This window comes from Periplaneta americana, chromosome 15, assembly GCF_040183065.1.
Source record: "Periplaneta americana isolate PAMFEO1 chromosome 15, P.americana_PAMFEO1_priV1, whole genome shotgun sequence".
Taxonomy (NCBI): Eukaryota; Metazoa; Arthropoda; class Insecta; order Blattodea; family Blattidae; genus Periplaneta; species Periplaneta americana.
This window is the reverse complement of record NC_091131.1, coordinates 81,009,150-81,024,492: the sequence shown is the minus strand read 5'-3', so window position 1 is coordinate 81,024,492 and position 15,343 is coordinate 81,009,150. Positions and strand designations below refer to the sequence as shown.

General features: G+C 34.8%; 1 protein-coding gene across 3 annotated transcripts in view; it reads right to left on the bottom strand.

Annotated features, from left to right (window-relative positions):
* Positions 1-2,482: 2,482 nt before the first annotated feature.
* Taf2 (TATA-box binding protein associated factor 2) overlaps positions 2,483-15,343 on the bottom strand; it is a 30,359-nt gene continuing 17,498 nt past the window's right edge. For 2 of the 3 annotated variants that reach the window (XM_069847728.1, XM_069847727.1), the window contains 9 exons: positions 13,946-14,198; positions 11,988-12,128; positions 9,979-10,172; positions 8,664-8,875; positions 8,277-8,496; positions 6,607-6,766; positions 5,842-6,039; positions 4,972-5,301; positions 3,986-4,333 (listed from right to left, as the gene is read on the bottom strand). In XM_069847728.1, coding sequence (XP_069703829.1) covers positions 4,124-4,333; positions 4,972-5,301; positions 5,842-6,039; positions 6,607-6,766; positions 8,277-8,496; positions 8,664-8,875; positions 9,979-10,172; positions 11,988-12,128; positions 13,946-14,198 — 1,918 coding nt within the window. In that variant the 3' untranslated portion in view covers positions 3,986-4,123. Of the gene's footprint in view, positions 4,334-4,971; positions 5,302-5,841; positions 6,040-6,606; positions 6,767-8,276; positions 8,497-8,663; positions 8,876-9,978; positions 10,173-11,987; positions 12,129-13,945; positions 14,199-15,343 lie in introns of all 3 variants that reach the window. The other variant, XM_069847729.1, reaches the window with a different exon arrangement.

Genomic DNA, 15,343 nt, shown 5'->3' with positions numbered 1-15,343 from the left:
TAACTGTGCAGGATACACAGACACACGTGTTATGCTGATCTGCGTACATATAATTTAATCTTTAAAAAATTGTAGAAGATAATCCTAAATTCGAGCAGTGATTAAATACAGCATTTAAAAAACTGAACATGCAAATGTTTACATCATGTACACCACTCCCTGAATATAACATTGTCATTTATATTGCAGATATATCGTGAATTTTACTGCCCAACAATGCTGCTGAAAAAAATTCCTTCATAAGCAAATTATTTTGGTTTTCAGGAGGGATTAAAAGATTAAGTAAATCACACAGAGCAGTAAATATTGCAAATACCGGTATGTAAGAATTTTATTCTCCAATATATTAAGAGTACATTTGGAGCAAGGATCAATGGAATGGAGAAAATTTATAGGCACTGGGTATAGTGAGTTTGTCTTATAATGCAGATTACAACTTATTCTCCAAAATTTCGTAGCATAACCAGGGAACAATATGTGATTTTTTTTGTCTGTCTGATACTCGAAAATTTACTGTCACTTGTTAGCAACCATACATGAAACCATCACATGCTTTGATTGTAGGGGAAGAGGGATAATATTTTCTCCAAATGTTCTGGATAGCCAGACGATATTTAGAAAAACTTATTGTCAATGCTATAATTGATATTGAGTGCCATAATAATTTCGAGCGAACAACAGATCTGTAGCTTGTGTTCAGCGAATTCATTACAATTATGACTCTGCAATATGCTATAACCAAAATGCGTCTTACACTGTAGAGAGTGCTGAGTAAATACAGAGCTGAGTAACTGAGGCCGTTCACCTATTATCAGTAATTCTGAAGAACACTAAATGGTTTAGTTCATGTTGAGAACTATTGCAATTTTGGGTAAATAACAGTCGAATTTCATTCACCAAAACTTTGGAAATGATTAGCAGTATATAGAGTATAGCTAAAGTTTTTACGTAAGTTCTGAGTGGAAACTCCCAACTACAATATTAAAGCAATAGTCATTGTGCTTGTTTGAGTGAAGTGTATGTTTAATTTATGTATTTATTCTGTATTTTTTTAAGTCAGTGAACCAATGGCTAATTTTGTTATGTATATAGGTGTATTTAATCTATGTAGGTATTTATTTTGTAATTTTTCAGCTAGTGAACCAATAAATAATTTTATTATACATTGAAGTGTATTTATGTATTTTTTTTATAAAGTCAGTGAACTAATGGTTAGTTTTGTTATCCATTACTTACTTACAAATGGCTTTTAAGGAACCCGCAGGTTCATCGCCGCCCTCACATAAGCCCGCTATAGGTCCCTATCCTGAGCAAGATTAATCCAGTCTCTTATCATCATATCCCACCTCCCTCAAATCCATTTTAGTATTATCCTCCCATCTACGTCTCGGCTTCCCCAAAGGTCTTTTTCCCCTCCGGTCTCCCAACTAACACTTTATATGCATTTCTGGATTCGCCCATACGTGCTACATGTCCTGCCCATCTCGAACATCTGGATTTAATGCTCCTAATTATGTCAGGTGAAAAATACAATGCAAGAAGTTCTGCGTTGTGTAACTTTCTCCATTCTCCTGTAACTTCATTCCTCTTAACCCTAAATATTTTCCTAAGAACCTTATTCTTAAACATCCTTAATCTCTGTTCCTCTCTCAAAGTGAGAGTTCACGTTTCACAACCATACAGAGCAACCGGTAATATAACTGTTTTATAAATTCTAACTTTCAGATTTTTTGACAGCAGACTAGATGACAAAAGCTTCTCAACCGAATAATAACAGGCATTTCCTATATTTACTCTGCGTTTAATTTCCTCCCGAGTGTCATTTATATTTTGTTATGCTTAGAAGTGTATTCAATTTATGTATTTTTCGATCTTTTTCAAAGTATTAAGTTTTGTCTGTTACGTTCCATATGAAATTTCTGCAAAATAATGTTAAATTTATTGCAAACGAAAACTGTCTTGACTTTCTACAAGGTTCTTTGCCTGACTGTACCTATAGGGAAGAGAGCAGAGCCTCAGAAACTTGCTACGAATGTGTTTTGTTTATATTTATTTCAAGTTTTGCTGTGCAGCTAACAGCAGAGAGTAGGGTAATGAAATCCGAGCTCAAGTCATCACTGTTTGAATGGCACGGCTATGTAAAACCTTCATAACATAACCAAAATGCGTCTTACACTCTAGAGAGTGCTGAGTAAATACAGACAATTCGACTTCATTTTATCTCGACTCAGAATGAAAATATAATGGCAAGGCAAATAGAGATCTTCAAAGCTTCTGGATAATATATTACTACCACAGCTGCCATTATTAACAATGCCGCCGCCGCCACCACCACCACCACCACCACCACCACCACCTCCTCCTCCTCCTCCTCTTCAGATTTTTATGAAACAAAATTAATTTCTCCTAATGAATAAATCTTGTACTGGTCATAATGCCAGTTTTTTTTCTTTAGGGAGGAAAATAAGCCAAAACCCACATGTTTACACAAAATAATATTTTTATTCATACATCTGTACTAATATTCAAAATACATTTAATAGCAAATATTACAAAAGATCAACTCAAATAGTATGTAAGTATGAAAACAATACAGTCTCAACATTTATTTTTGCAGGATAAGTACCATTATTTCTATCACTAATGATACTACAATACCTATTAGTACTTTGCCACACATACATTCATTACTAAAATCTTCAGTGTTCTTTCTGATTTTATACATGATCTATATTAAAGATTACCGTACATTCTCTCCATCAAACGAAAAACCTCATTTACCATTTCTCTTACAATGTAAATCAATTATTTTCAATGATATGAGGAAACAAACTCAATAGTGTATCCTTCTCTTGCTAAAAAGAAGTGAAGCTATACATGACAAAGGACATATATGATACATTTGCTAATAATCAGAAATCACATTTAAATGAATTTAATACAGGGTCTCCAAGAATGATTGGTGGGGTTTCATGTCATAGACTCTATGTTTCAGGTGCTAAGACAGTTTTTTTTATAAATTCTGCAATTGCCACGTTGGAGAATAAAGCATTTTCATTTGATTGTAAGTATTGGGGACACCAATAAACAATGTTGATAGTGAACGTGTTTTATCACAGTATGGTGCTGTTGTTTCAGACAGACGATGTAATTTGAAGAAAAAAAAAAACGCTGAACTGTTCACAATGATATCTTTTGAGAAAGGAAAGGTAGAATGCACAAAGTAAAAAATTGATGCCAATTTGGGGGGAGGGGGAGCAGATGCTAATTTCAGAAAAAAATAGATGCTTATTCTGAGAAAAATAGATGCTAATTTTGATGAAAATAGATGCTAAAAATTCAGGTCCCTACTTAAGGGATTCTAGCCAGTCTTCAATTGACTAGACACACAAAAAAAAACATATCCTCATCATTCATTACAAATTTGATATGAATCCACTGCCTGTGGTGCACTCTGGATAGTTTTTTTTACAACTAAATGGCCTACACTTCACGGCACTAGCAACATCTATCACAGAGTTGGGGTGAAAAACGACAATTTAAGGACCAAAAAAAATTATAATAAAAAAATTAACCTTTTTTTTTTTCAAAGTTATAACCTAAATGAAAGACGTTTAAAGCTAATAGGCTTTATTTTTGTAATAATGAACTGTTCCTGTAATATGAGTTTAATTATATCATCATTTTGGAAACCATTGCAGTTCATAGAACGAATTAATAACAATAATTGAAGCTCCACTGTATACTCTAAGTGAGATGATGGAATTAATTCGTTGTAATGAAATTTTGTTATAAAAATAATAGCATATGAATCTGGAACTAGAAAAATTTTATGCCCTAAATAATTCATTACAACACGTTTTATTAACACAGCATTTTAAGCTCACTACTTGAGTTACTTAACCTGCAAAAATAGTCTTACTTCTAAGCACCATGATAAAGGAATAAATACAACAAAGTGAAACGAATAAAGAAATAGTGAGAAATATACATACAGAAGAAGTATGAACACCATCAGAGAGTGGAATAGGCTCAGAAACCTTCCTTCTGTGCAGCACCTGTAAATTGATTCAGATGCAATTGCAATGGATTAAAAAATGATTACTGGAATAAATAAGAGTTCTTAGAAAGAAAATTCACGGGAAATAGACGCACTGGGACTTGGACTCGAACTGCCCGAACTCAATGTCTCTTCTTTGATTTTCAGCTTGCTTAAATCCTTTTTATCTTTGTCTTTGTCCTTCTCTTTATCCTTCTCTTTTCCATGTTTATGGTCACGTCTATGCTTGTGCTTATGTTTGTGTTTCTTCTTGTCTTTCTTCTTCTTTTTAAGCTGCAAGAAAACAGTATGTATTGGTATGCTGCATAATCAAACACTTCTACTCACTTTTTTTATAGTAATCACAGAATGTTCAAAAGTAAATTTTAGAGTAATCTACCATGTCCTGGAACATAACATTAACCAGGACATGGTACAATACCAAAAAATATACACTACTGAACCCATTTACTGTGAAAGCCCAAAAATTCATATAACTTGATTGGTTATTTCGGTTTGGTTAGTAGGTTAGTTGATTGGATTTAGTTCGTTGATTTGGTTTGACTTGTTTGATTTATTGGTCGATTGTTTGGATTTGGTTTGATTTAGTTTTGTTGTTTGGGTTCGGTTTAATTTGTTGGCTCAGTGGTTTGGATTTGATTTAATTGTTTGGTTTATTTTGTTAGTTGATTTATAACTGTTTGGTTTGACTTCTTTGTTTGTTAAATTTAGTTTAATTTGACTGTTAGTTTGGTTTGGTGGGTTGCGACTTGGATTCACTAACCTCTCAAACAATGGCATATATGGTAACTCAACAACCTATCTACATGAAGACAATTTTGCACAATTCTAACTTTCAGATTGATGTGAGTAGAAATATCAACATACTGATCCTGTCACTTCCTCCTCTTCAAAATACGAACTACCCTTACCTTTGACATGGAATCTGATTTATGATGCTTATGTCCATTTTCGCCATCACTTTCTTTGTTACGGAACATTCCTGGTTCAAATCCTACAGGACCTGGCATTCCTAGAATTCCAGGCAATGACTGGGAATTGTCTGAAAAGTACTCGGACTTGACCTGTCCTTCTGGAAGTGGCATCGGATTTGCCCCTGGAGGTATTAATGGAGCTGTGGTTGTATGAATAACAGATGTCACTGGTATCATAGGTGCAGTTGTCACAATTGTTGCCATTGGTGGTGCAATTGGTGCAGTGGTTGACACAGGTGTTGCTGTTGAAGTGCTAGGACTTTCCTGCTACATAAAATAAAAACAAAAACTTGTTTCAGTATAATTTTCCTAGTTATAATAGTAAGTTTGATCCTGGGCAGATGACGTTAAATTTTTGACAAAAGTAGAGATTGTGTACAAGTGCCATTACTGTACTGTTTCATTAAGATCTTTAAAAAATTATCTGTATATTTATCAGACAAATTAGCTGTGAAATATTTCATACAAAACAAACTCCACACTTGATGAAAGTTAGTAAGTTACAAACTTATGAACAGGTAATTCTAGTGACTGCCACCTTCATGTAGCCTATGCAGATCCTTTGTTCCAATAGTTATGGAAAACTGTATTACTAATAGGAAGCACAAATGTCCAAAAGTAGTAAGTTACGAGATTGCCATTTCTATGCATCCACTCTTTTATGTCATACTTTCAAGAAAATGCAATTCACAGATAAAATCACTATTTCGATACCAAAGACTCAAAACCTGTCTTGCACAAAATAGGAGACACTAATTTTAGAGAAAAATTATGTAATAATTCTAAGACTCTTCTATTTTCTCGTACCTTAACGTGAACCTTGCTGCCTTCATCTCCAGCAACAATCTCAACAGTGACCAGGCCAAGGTGATTGTCATCAGTCAAGAGTTCTGTCTCACGAAGAGGGGAACCAGCTTTGCGTTTCAATGGACCTGAGGGAGGGGGACCAATATCCATATCGCTGGAAGCACTCACAAATGGAATCAAAGGAAGTGGAGGTTTCACCTGTTAACAATCCATTCAGTAGAAGATGTAGCTAAACATATTATCCCTCATATTACACTTCTTCCATTTTGTCACACTATCAACACACTTTTTCCTTCATTTTTTAGTTTAATGTTTAATAGTAGTAGTAGTAGTAGTAGTAATGATAATAATAATAATAATAATAATAATAATAATAATAATAATAAATGTATGGACGAATCCAGAAATGCATAGAGTGTTAGTTGGAAGGCCAGAGGGAATAAGACCTTTGGGGAGGCCGAGATGTAGATGGGAGGATAATATTAAAATGGATCTGAGGGAGGTGGGATATGATGGTAGGGACTGGATTAATCTTTTTTAGGATAAGGACCGATGGTGGGCTTATGTGAGGGCAGCAATGAACCTCTGGGTTCCTTAAAAGCCTTAAGTAAGTAAGTAATAATAAATATACAGTAATAAATTGTAGAAAAAATTATTCTAAATGAGGAATAAAGCAGTGGTTCATTATTAAAACAGTGTTTGGATTGCACTTTCTAACTGCTGGGCAAACTGTTAAGCAGAAAATTAACTGTAAAAATGACTTACATCTCTTTCCTGAGTTGGGCTGGTATGTCGCTCATGTTTAATATTGAGAATGGCAGCCAATTCAGGGATGGGCAGGCATAAAGGTCTTCGGGTTCCATACAGAACATAGTAGAGATCAACATAGTCACACCGTAAGCACGAATCATGTGACAGCATGCAACTGTAAGAGTAATATTAATACAGTGTCAAGGATCTGTAACAAAAGTCACTCTCAAGCTCTCAAAGGACATTATGGAGCATGTTCACTCAATGTCAATTTCACAAAACGCTTCCACTTTGTTCTGTCTTTTGCTAGTTCCTCCCAGTTGGTAATTCCCATTTCCATGCATTCCTTCTGAATTTCATCTTTCCATCTACTTCGAGGTCTTCCCAGTGGCCTTGTGTTGTTAAAGGTGTTCATATGTATATTTGTTTTGCACTGCTGGAATCATCCATATGTACAAAATGTCCTGCCCAAATTAATCTTCTGGTCTGTATTACATCTAAAATTGACGGGTGATTATAAAGTTTGTGAATATCATTACTTGTTTTCAAGTGGGTAAAAAATTGGACCAAAAACTTTCCTGAACACTTTGTTTTCAAAAGCCATTAATTTGTGTTTCTCCTTTTTAGTTAAGCTCCACGTTTCTGATCGATATAATAGTACAGGTTGGATTAGTGTTTTGTAGAAAATGATTTTTAAATTTCTGGTTAAAAAAACGGGAAAATAATATATATTATTATTATAATGTACCGAAGTACATATGATATTTCCATGCAGATATTCTGCGTCATCATACTCATCATTACTCTTTCATCGGGAAAATAATAATTTGTGAACAGCATAAAAAATTCTGTTTGCATTATGTAGTCTGTTAAGTATTTCATATTTTCTGTCATTAGAATTGTCTATCAAAACACCAAGATATTTTCATTAAATCATTATAGATACCTGACGGAAATTTGTTGGCATTTTTGTACTACTCAAAATCCCTCAGAAAAAGACTATTTAGAAACTATGAGACACTGAAACAACAATAAGGAAATAATGGTAGAAATGATGGTGGGAGGGAAAATGTGAACAGAATGTATAGTGAAACATGTCTAAGTAGGTCACTGACAGTATCAAAACCAATAATAAATATGACTGTGAAGTCGGAACAGACAATGATGTCTAAATCATGGAGTGGTGATGATGATGATGATGATGATGATGATGATGGTGATGATGATGATGATGATGATGATGATGATGATGATGATGATGTACCGTTTTATGTACCATTATGTCCTTGTACAAGAAACAAATTCATGAAAAAATTCCGTCTGAAAAAATGTATAACAAATGATCATTTGTGTTACTTTTTCAAACAAAATTCTACCAGCATAACTTATGTAGTAAAAATGATTAGCAGTATCTTTCATGTGCATCATTACTTATTGAATTGACTTGTAAATACTGAATATGGACAAAATACGTTCAATATTTTAAGAGAAATTGCTGCAGAAAGACGGTTGAGTAGTCAGATAGTCGGACAGGCTAAAAGAAAGAGACACAGACAGACAGTATGCCAGAAACCACTTTTCTGGTGTGATTGCTAATTATGAAAAAATTTCGAAAACGATTTTATGCAGAATCACAATACTTCGGATAATAAGTAAAATATGAAATGTACTGTCATGCTACTAACTTAATCAAGTTCCAGAGTCGTTCAACAAGCTCCTCACGATCCAATCTGTGCTTGTGTGACCGCTCAAATGGAGGATTCTCCACCAGCATCCTTATCAACTTATGTTGCACCATGGGCTCTGGATCATTCTCTGCCAGATCTAAGAGAAATTCCAGGTCCTGCCATCGACCATCCACCTTTGTAAAATCTACAAGAGCTTCCAGAGCAGCAAGTCTCACATCTGTGCAAGATTACAATATGAAATTATAGATATCTTTCTTCATTTCATTTTAAAAGACAAACACAAAGAACTACATCTCACATGTTTCTTTATAAATAAGTTTCACAGTTAATATTAATAATCTTCTCTTAAACAGACTCATCTAACTGGGACATTGTGATACTTACCAATAAACTGACCATATGCAGCATAGCTGCGGAAGAGGGATGGATTGCTTGGCAAGTGGCCAAACTTCTGCAGCTTACGTATTGCCTTGAGACAGGCTACTGATACTGTAAACTTGTAACATGGGAGCAATTTCTCAAGATTCAAGCACCGAGTTATCTCCTCCAGGACTAATTTTGTATCCGATGATAAAGATTCCGCTGTGATGGCTGTCCTGTGGATTAGAAATCAAGATCAATATAACTATGTATATAAAAAACGGGATGAAATTTTATGTATAAGAAAGAGACAGTACGAAGCATTAAATGATGAAAGCAACAAAACATTGAGAAAGATTGCAATCACGTATATTGAAAGCTAAACTATTATCAGGTTGGAATGATACAATATAGACAGAACACACTAAATTACAAAAGAAAAAATCTAAGAGAGTAAAAGCATAAACTGAGATGTAAACGAAGAGAGAAAATAGAGAGATACAGAATTCTATTATGAAATTATGAAGTTTTATCTGAAAACGACCCACTTCAATGGCAGTATCTTCGAGACGAGGGAGAAAGACAAAGAGATGATGAAAGGGGGGATGGTGATGGTGGTGATGGTGGTGGTGGTGGTGGTGATGGTGGTGGTGGTGGTGGTAGTGGTCGTAACTATGATGATTATTATGATTTTGATGAGTATGAGGACGGTAATTTGGGCAATAATAAAGCATTTTTTAAATTCTGAAATTACGTTGTACGAAAAATATCGCGTTATTTCATAAATACACTAAAATGGTAACATTTATTCCTCGATAATAGAAATATAATGAACACTGAAGAGTCTAATATAAGACAATTTTGCTTTGGCAAATTTTATAGCCTTAATATTTGTAACTTTTGATACTACGACTACAATGCAGAATTATTTTTACAGTTTTTATTCAATGGTGAGCAGTAAAAAAAGGCATAAGTCATATATTGTAAGTTTTCAGTAGAGCAAAAGCAAAGTTTGAAATGAGGACCAACATTATTATGATGTGGTGTGTGGATAAGCTTCAGGGCTTATACCGCGTTGTCTTAATCCTCTTAAGACAACGCGGTAGAAGCCCTGAAGCTTATCCACACACCATGTACACCAGCCGCGGAAGCCTACGCGAACACTTAATTATTATGATGTGCTGGAAATCTGACACTCTACATAACTATGGAAGAGATGCCCTTTATACCATCTGAAGAAGTACAGTTTTGTAATCACATGTAGGTCATAACTCAAAACCACGTACTTCTGATTTATGCCCTTTTTACCGAGCACCATAGATATACAGTATGAACATACCCTTGCTGCACAACTGAGATCACTGGAGTGACTGTAGCTCCCAATGCTTCCACCAAAGATGCTCGATAGTAGTTATCAGAAAACCTGTTTTTGCTGTTGTCATTGTACTTGAACAGATCCAACAAGAATCTTATCACCTCTGGTGGACATATGCCATGTGTATTTCGCAGTCCAGCCATCGCTACTGGAATGGTCTAGAAAACAACACAATAACAGATTTACATATACCATTCCTAGAGATATCTTAACCAGAAGCATGACTGGCTACAGAGTAGAAAGTCTTGAATTCGATTCTGGGTAAAATTCATTGATTTCTCTCTTCATTATACGATCCAAAACAAGTTTTATATAAAATTAGAGAAATTCTTTCCGGAAAGTGCGTGGAAAATTATGTTAATCCTCTGGCAGTGGAAATCAAAAGAAATTTAGTACCTTGTGACAAACACATTTGCTTCTCATGGGTGCGAGGACACGGTGGAACAGCAGGAAATGAAAGAAGTGATGAAAGTACTGCAGTTTCAAACTTAAATTTCAGCTATAGTCTGTGCCTTTATTCATATGCGAAAAGAAAATAAATGAACACAAAATGAATAGATGGAACAATAAATTAATGGCTATGCAGTTACAAGAGAAATCTTTTTTCCTAGGATCAACATTTGCTTAAATAGCAACAAAATTATATGGTCATGGAAAATTTGGCTCTTATTTAGAATGATTTAAATTACATAAGGAAAATGGTTACTTATATATCTGTGAGGAATAGCAAACTGTGGACCACATTTTGCTTCATTGTCCAGTATTAGAAAACAAAAGATTTTTTTTTGGTCGGACATTTACACTTTTGTAATATAATATATGACAAACCATTATTCAATGTGTTCAGAAAAACATGCTGCTATAGACAGTTTTGTAAGTTTATATGTGATATATTTATGAACTTGTAATTAATTCAAATGTAGTAGATATGTGTTAATTTTAAGTAGCAAGACTGGGTTATCCACGTCAAATGTATTCTTATTATAATAATATAAACTATTAGTCTATAACTATAACCCTAATGTACTTTTGGGTGAAATAGGATCCAAGAAATTGTATATTCAAATAAATAAAATAAATAAATCAGACAGCACTATATAATCCAAGTCATGCAGAAGAAAAGACAGAAGAGGAAGAGAAAGACGAGAAAGAGAGGGAAGAGAAAAAAGATGAAGGCGAAGGTGAAGATGATGGTGAAGCTGAAAGTGAAATTAAAATGATTATGAAGGTGAAAGCGAAGTTCAAGATAATGAAATTGAAAACGACTAATATGAAGATGAAGGTGAAGGTGAATTGAGGACCGTTTTGGCGAAACTTGCAAACTGCAAAATTTGCAAAATTGAGATTTTGACGGATTCGTTAACATAAGGCAGGCCTCTACATGATGTTCAAAGCGTCTTAGTAAAATTGGGTTATTTCTCTTCATTGTAGTGTGTCAAAGTGTGATCGTTTTTTCAAAACTTGCTTTCTGCTATAAGTGAGATATACAGCAAAACTTGCTTACTATAGTGTTTTGTCTCTCCTGTAAAATTTAGTTTTTTCAGTTAGCAAGTTTTGCAAAAACGGTCCTCAATTATGGATGATGGAATATAAAAGAACTTGTTTAAAAAATCTGTTGAACTTCAGGTTTTTTTGACACGAAACAAGTTATATATGTTAATCAATCAAACATAATACACAGTATTAATGTAATTTTTTATATACACTGAAAACTTCACAAACATCAAATTTCTGTTATAACTGATTGTTATTAAACAGTATAAAGAAGTTACACATTTCTTTTTTTTAAGTAAGTGGTGAACAAATTAAAATTAGAAGTTCCTCACTTTTGAAATTTCACTTTCAACTTCTAAGAATCAATATATAGTACCTATAAGAGAAATATTTTATATAGGCTGTTGTTTAGTCAACTATCCAAAGACAGGTTATGCATTAATAAGTAATATTGGGAAAATACAACGATAAATTCTTACCTTTTGTAGAAAATAGTGCTGGAGATTTGTGAAGTTATTCTGTCTCACTATGTGGGGGCAAGAAAATGAACCAAACAACTTCCGAAAAATTGCAAGCATTGCAGGAGGTCCTGCCCAGTTCGCAACCATTGCATTTGCAACCTATAGAAAAGACAAAACAGCTCCTTCAGTTTTACATAAAAATATACAAGAGATGGGCCTAAAAAAAAAGAAGGTTCTAATATGCAGTACACTTTGCTACTAACACTGTACAAAGACACACTGAAGAAAGATCTTTTACTATGAGTTAGCAGTTAATTTCATGTGAAGTGTATAGAATAACATAAAAGATGTTCAATAATGTTCAGATATGAGTAACATATTTTTCCAGTTATTACTGTGTAGGCTACTGATATAACAGCACAGTGTGTCACTGTTCAATTGATAACAATGTATTACTTTAGTAATTATTATCTTCATGTTTTACATGTACGATTATAGTAGCACACATCCGATTTCCAGAAGATTTTTTTATAGTCCACTATGTCCTGTGACTTAACATCTCCAATGCTTCAAACTACTTTTACATACGGTTTCCACCTTCAGGATAATATCTGTTGAAGACTCCAATCTTGGAACTTGCGGGGTGAGGTAGCGGAGTGAAGCAGGGAATCAAAAACAACAGATAATGTACTGAGGCTTGTATATTATCATTGCACGTAGTGTTCAATATTACAAGACGTTCTGAAAATAATTTCAGCCATCATAGACTGGAGTTCGAGGTACAGTATCTGGTGCAAATAAATGAATTCTGGTGCAAGGGACAATCAGTTTTTTTTTATATAGACGAGAACTGGGTGAATAGCAATATGATATTTCGAAAATGTTGGCAAAATGAGAGTGTAAGTGTCCACACAAACTGAGAAGAATTCTGCTGACATATTGAAAATATAGAAAAACAATAGATTTGGTTCTGCGATCGATTACATGAATAACAAGGTGCACATACACAAATCTGGACTGATCTAGAAGTAAACATACGCTACATAGCATTACAAAGACATATTTTTACATACCTTTTGTTATGTGCAGAAGAACTATCATAGAATTATTCGTGGGTTTGAGTTTCTTCCTTTATTTTTTTGTACTACAATGTATATAATATCGCTTGTAACCTCGTATATTTGTAATGGATAATTTACATATAATATTCCCGTCACTCACTTCAAAACTCTCACCAAATTCTGCTGCAAAAATATGCTCTGAGAACCTTCAGCATTATTATTCAGCAGGTACACTGTTTACGTATGCTATGGTAGTGACTGGCGAACGGAGTATTCAGCAGGTACACTGTTTATGCATGCTAGAGTACTGACTGGTGAACAGATAGTCAACTTAAAGCCACTGGAACGCACCCTATCAGTCCCCAAACATTACAAGCCTAATTATTATAAATTTAAGGAGCTTACGACAGTGGTAGTGATAGTGATAACATTAGTAATACTGATGACGGTGATGGCAGTAGGGGTAGTGAGAGCAGTGACACAGCACCTGAATGTGATGCTGACGTGGGACTTGCTCAACAGCTTCTACTGTGAGGTAGGAACAGAACACAATTTTTTAGACATCTGGTAGGAGGCAAGCATTACTAATAGGGGTCACTATTGCGAACTGTAGGGTCGCGTCGCATTCCTGTCAGATTCCAAGATTAGAGTCTTCAACAATAGCTATATCAGAAGAGTCACCTACTCTGTTGGGTCCATTATACCTGGTTACTTCATACAATTACAACTGGATACAACACAGGTCAAGCTACATTATCCTAAAGATAGAAGCTATATGTAGTGCCAAAATTTTATAAAATCTGACTCTGTTCGTGAACCATAAGTGAGTATTAGAGTTAAATATCTAACAGAAACCTTACTCTACAATTAAAATGAGCCTTTGTAATGTATTTTAAGCAATATCTGAGTTCTCACCTTGGTAAGGCAGTGAGCAGCACGACATCGCACTTTGTAGTAAGCTTGTTCGTTCTCTATTGTGTCTGTAAGTGCTAATCTAGTAGCAGGTGTGGGATAGCGCTCCAGAGCATTGATTGCTTCCATCTGAGCTGTCACATCTCGCTCATGACGCAGTTGGTACTGCCACTGATAATCTGGTTGTTCAATGAATGTGGAGCGGAGGAGAGTCATGTCAGGGTCCAGACGCAACCACAGGACTGGTGAGTCAGCACTGTAACCAGAAATTATGACTTGAAATCACATTAAAACAGTGAATAAATGGAACCCTTAAGCCACAATAGTTGCATATTATTATCCAGTGACAGTTGCTGGAAACAGGTTTTTGGGACTCTGTGATTCTTGTAGAAATAGTACAAAACATTTTGTTTGCTTTAGAATCCCCAATGGTAGCTTCTAACTTGGTGGCAAAGCAAAGCTAGAACTAAGAGTTGAACCCAACTCTACTGAAATTAATAGGGGGAGAGCCATTTCTATTAGAATTCAACCTGATGTTTGTCTTAACACTTACAGAAACCACAGGTAGGGTAGGTGGTGACAATTTAGGACATTGAGTCATTAGCTCATTTTATGATTGTCTCTAGTAAAGAACAGTCCAATCTGCAAAATAATAATAATAATAATAATAATAGTAGTAATAATAATAATAATAATAATAATAATAATAATAATAATAATAAAAATAATAATAATCAACATCATCGTGTGTGTGTATGTGTCTAATGCCTACCCACTTCACTTGCATGATTCAGGTTCCGCATATTGCGGATAGATGGCAGGACTGTGACCCATTTTCAAGTTGTACACCACTTTGGCGGGCCATGCTGTACATGATGTGTATCTGTGAAGAGTTATATTATGTACTAGTGAGAATGTATCTGTAAGTGTTCGTGTAAGTGTAGTGTAGGGAATGGGTGAGGATGATGATGAGGAAGGGAGAAGGGGAAACCCAGTTCCAACACGTAGCCTACTCCTGTCAAATAGCACCAAGGGGGCCACCAGGTTTAACATCACATCCGATGGACGAATCACTATCAACAGTGACATATGCCTTCTCTTCATATGCACTGAGGAGAAATTTGGGATTTAACCCAGGCATAGTGGTGCACAATTTAGTGATTAGAAGTTGTGCACCACTACCTTTTCTAGTCCCCAGGTAGAAATTTTACATGAAAATTTCTGACCCCGAGAAGAATCGAACTCGGGCCGGCTAGTCTGGAGGCAGACATGCTATCAAAGAGCTAACTCAGCGGACATTACATAGGTTCTCAACCTTTTTTAATGGTGTACCACTATTTTTAACTTAGCAAATTTGCTGTACCATTAACAAAAGTCATTATGGAAAAATGTTATGTATCA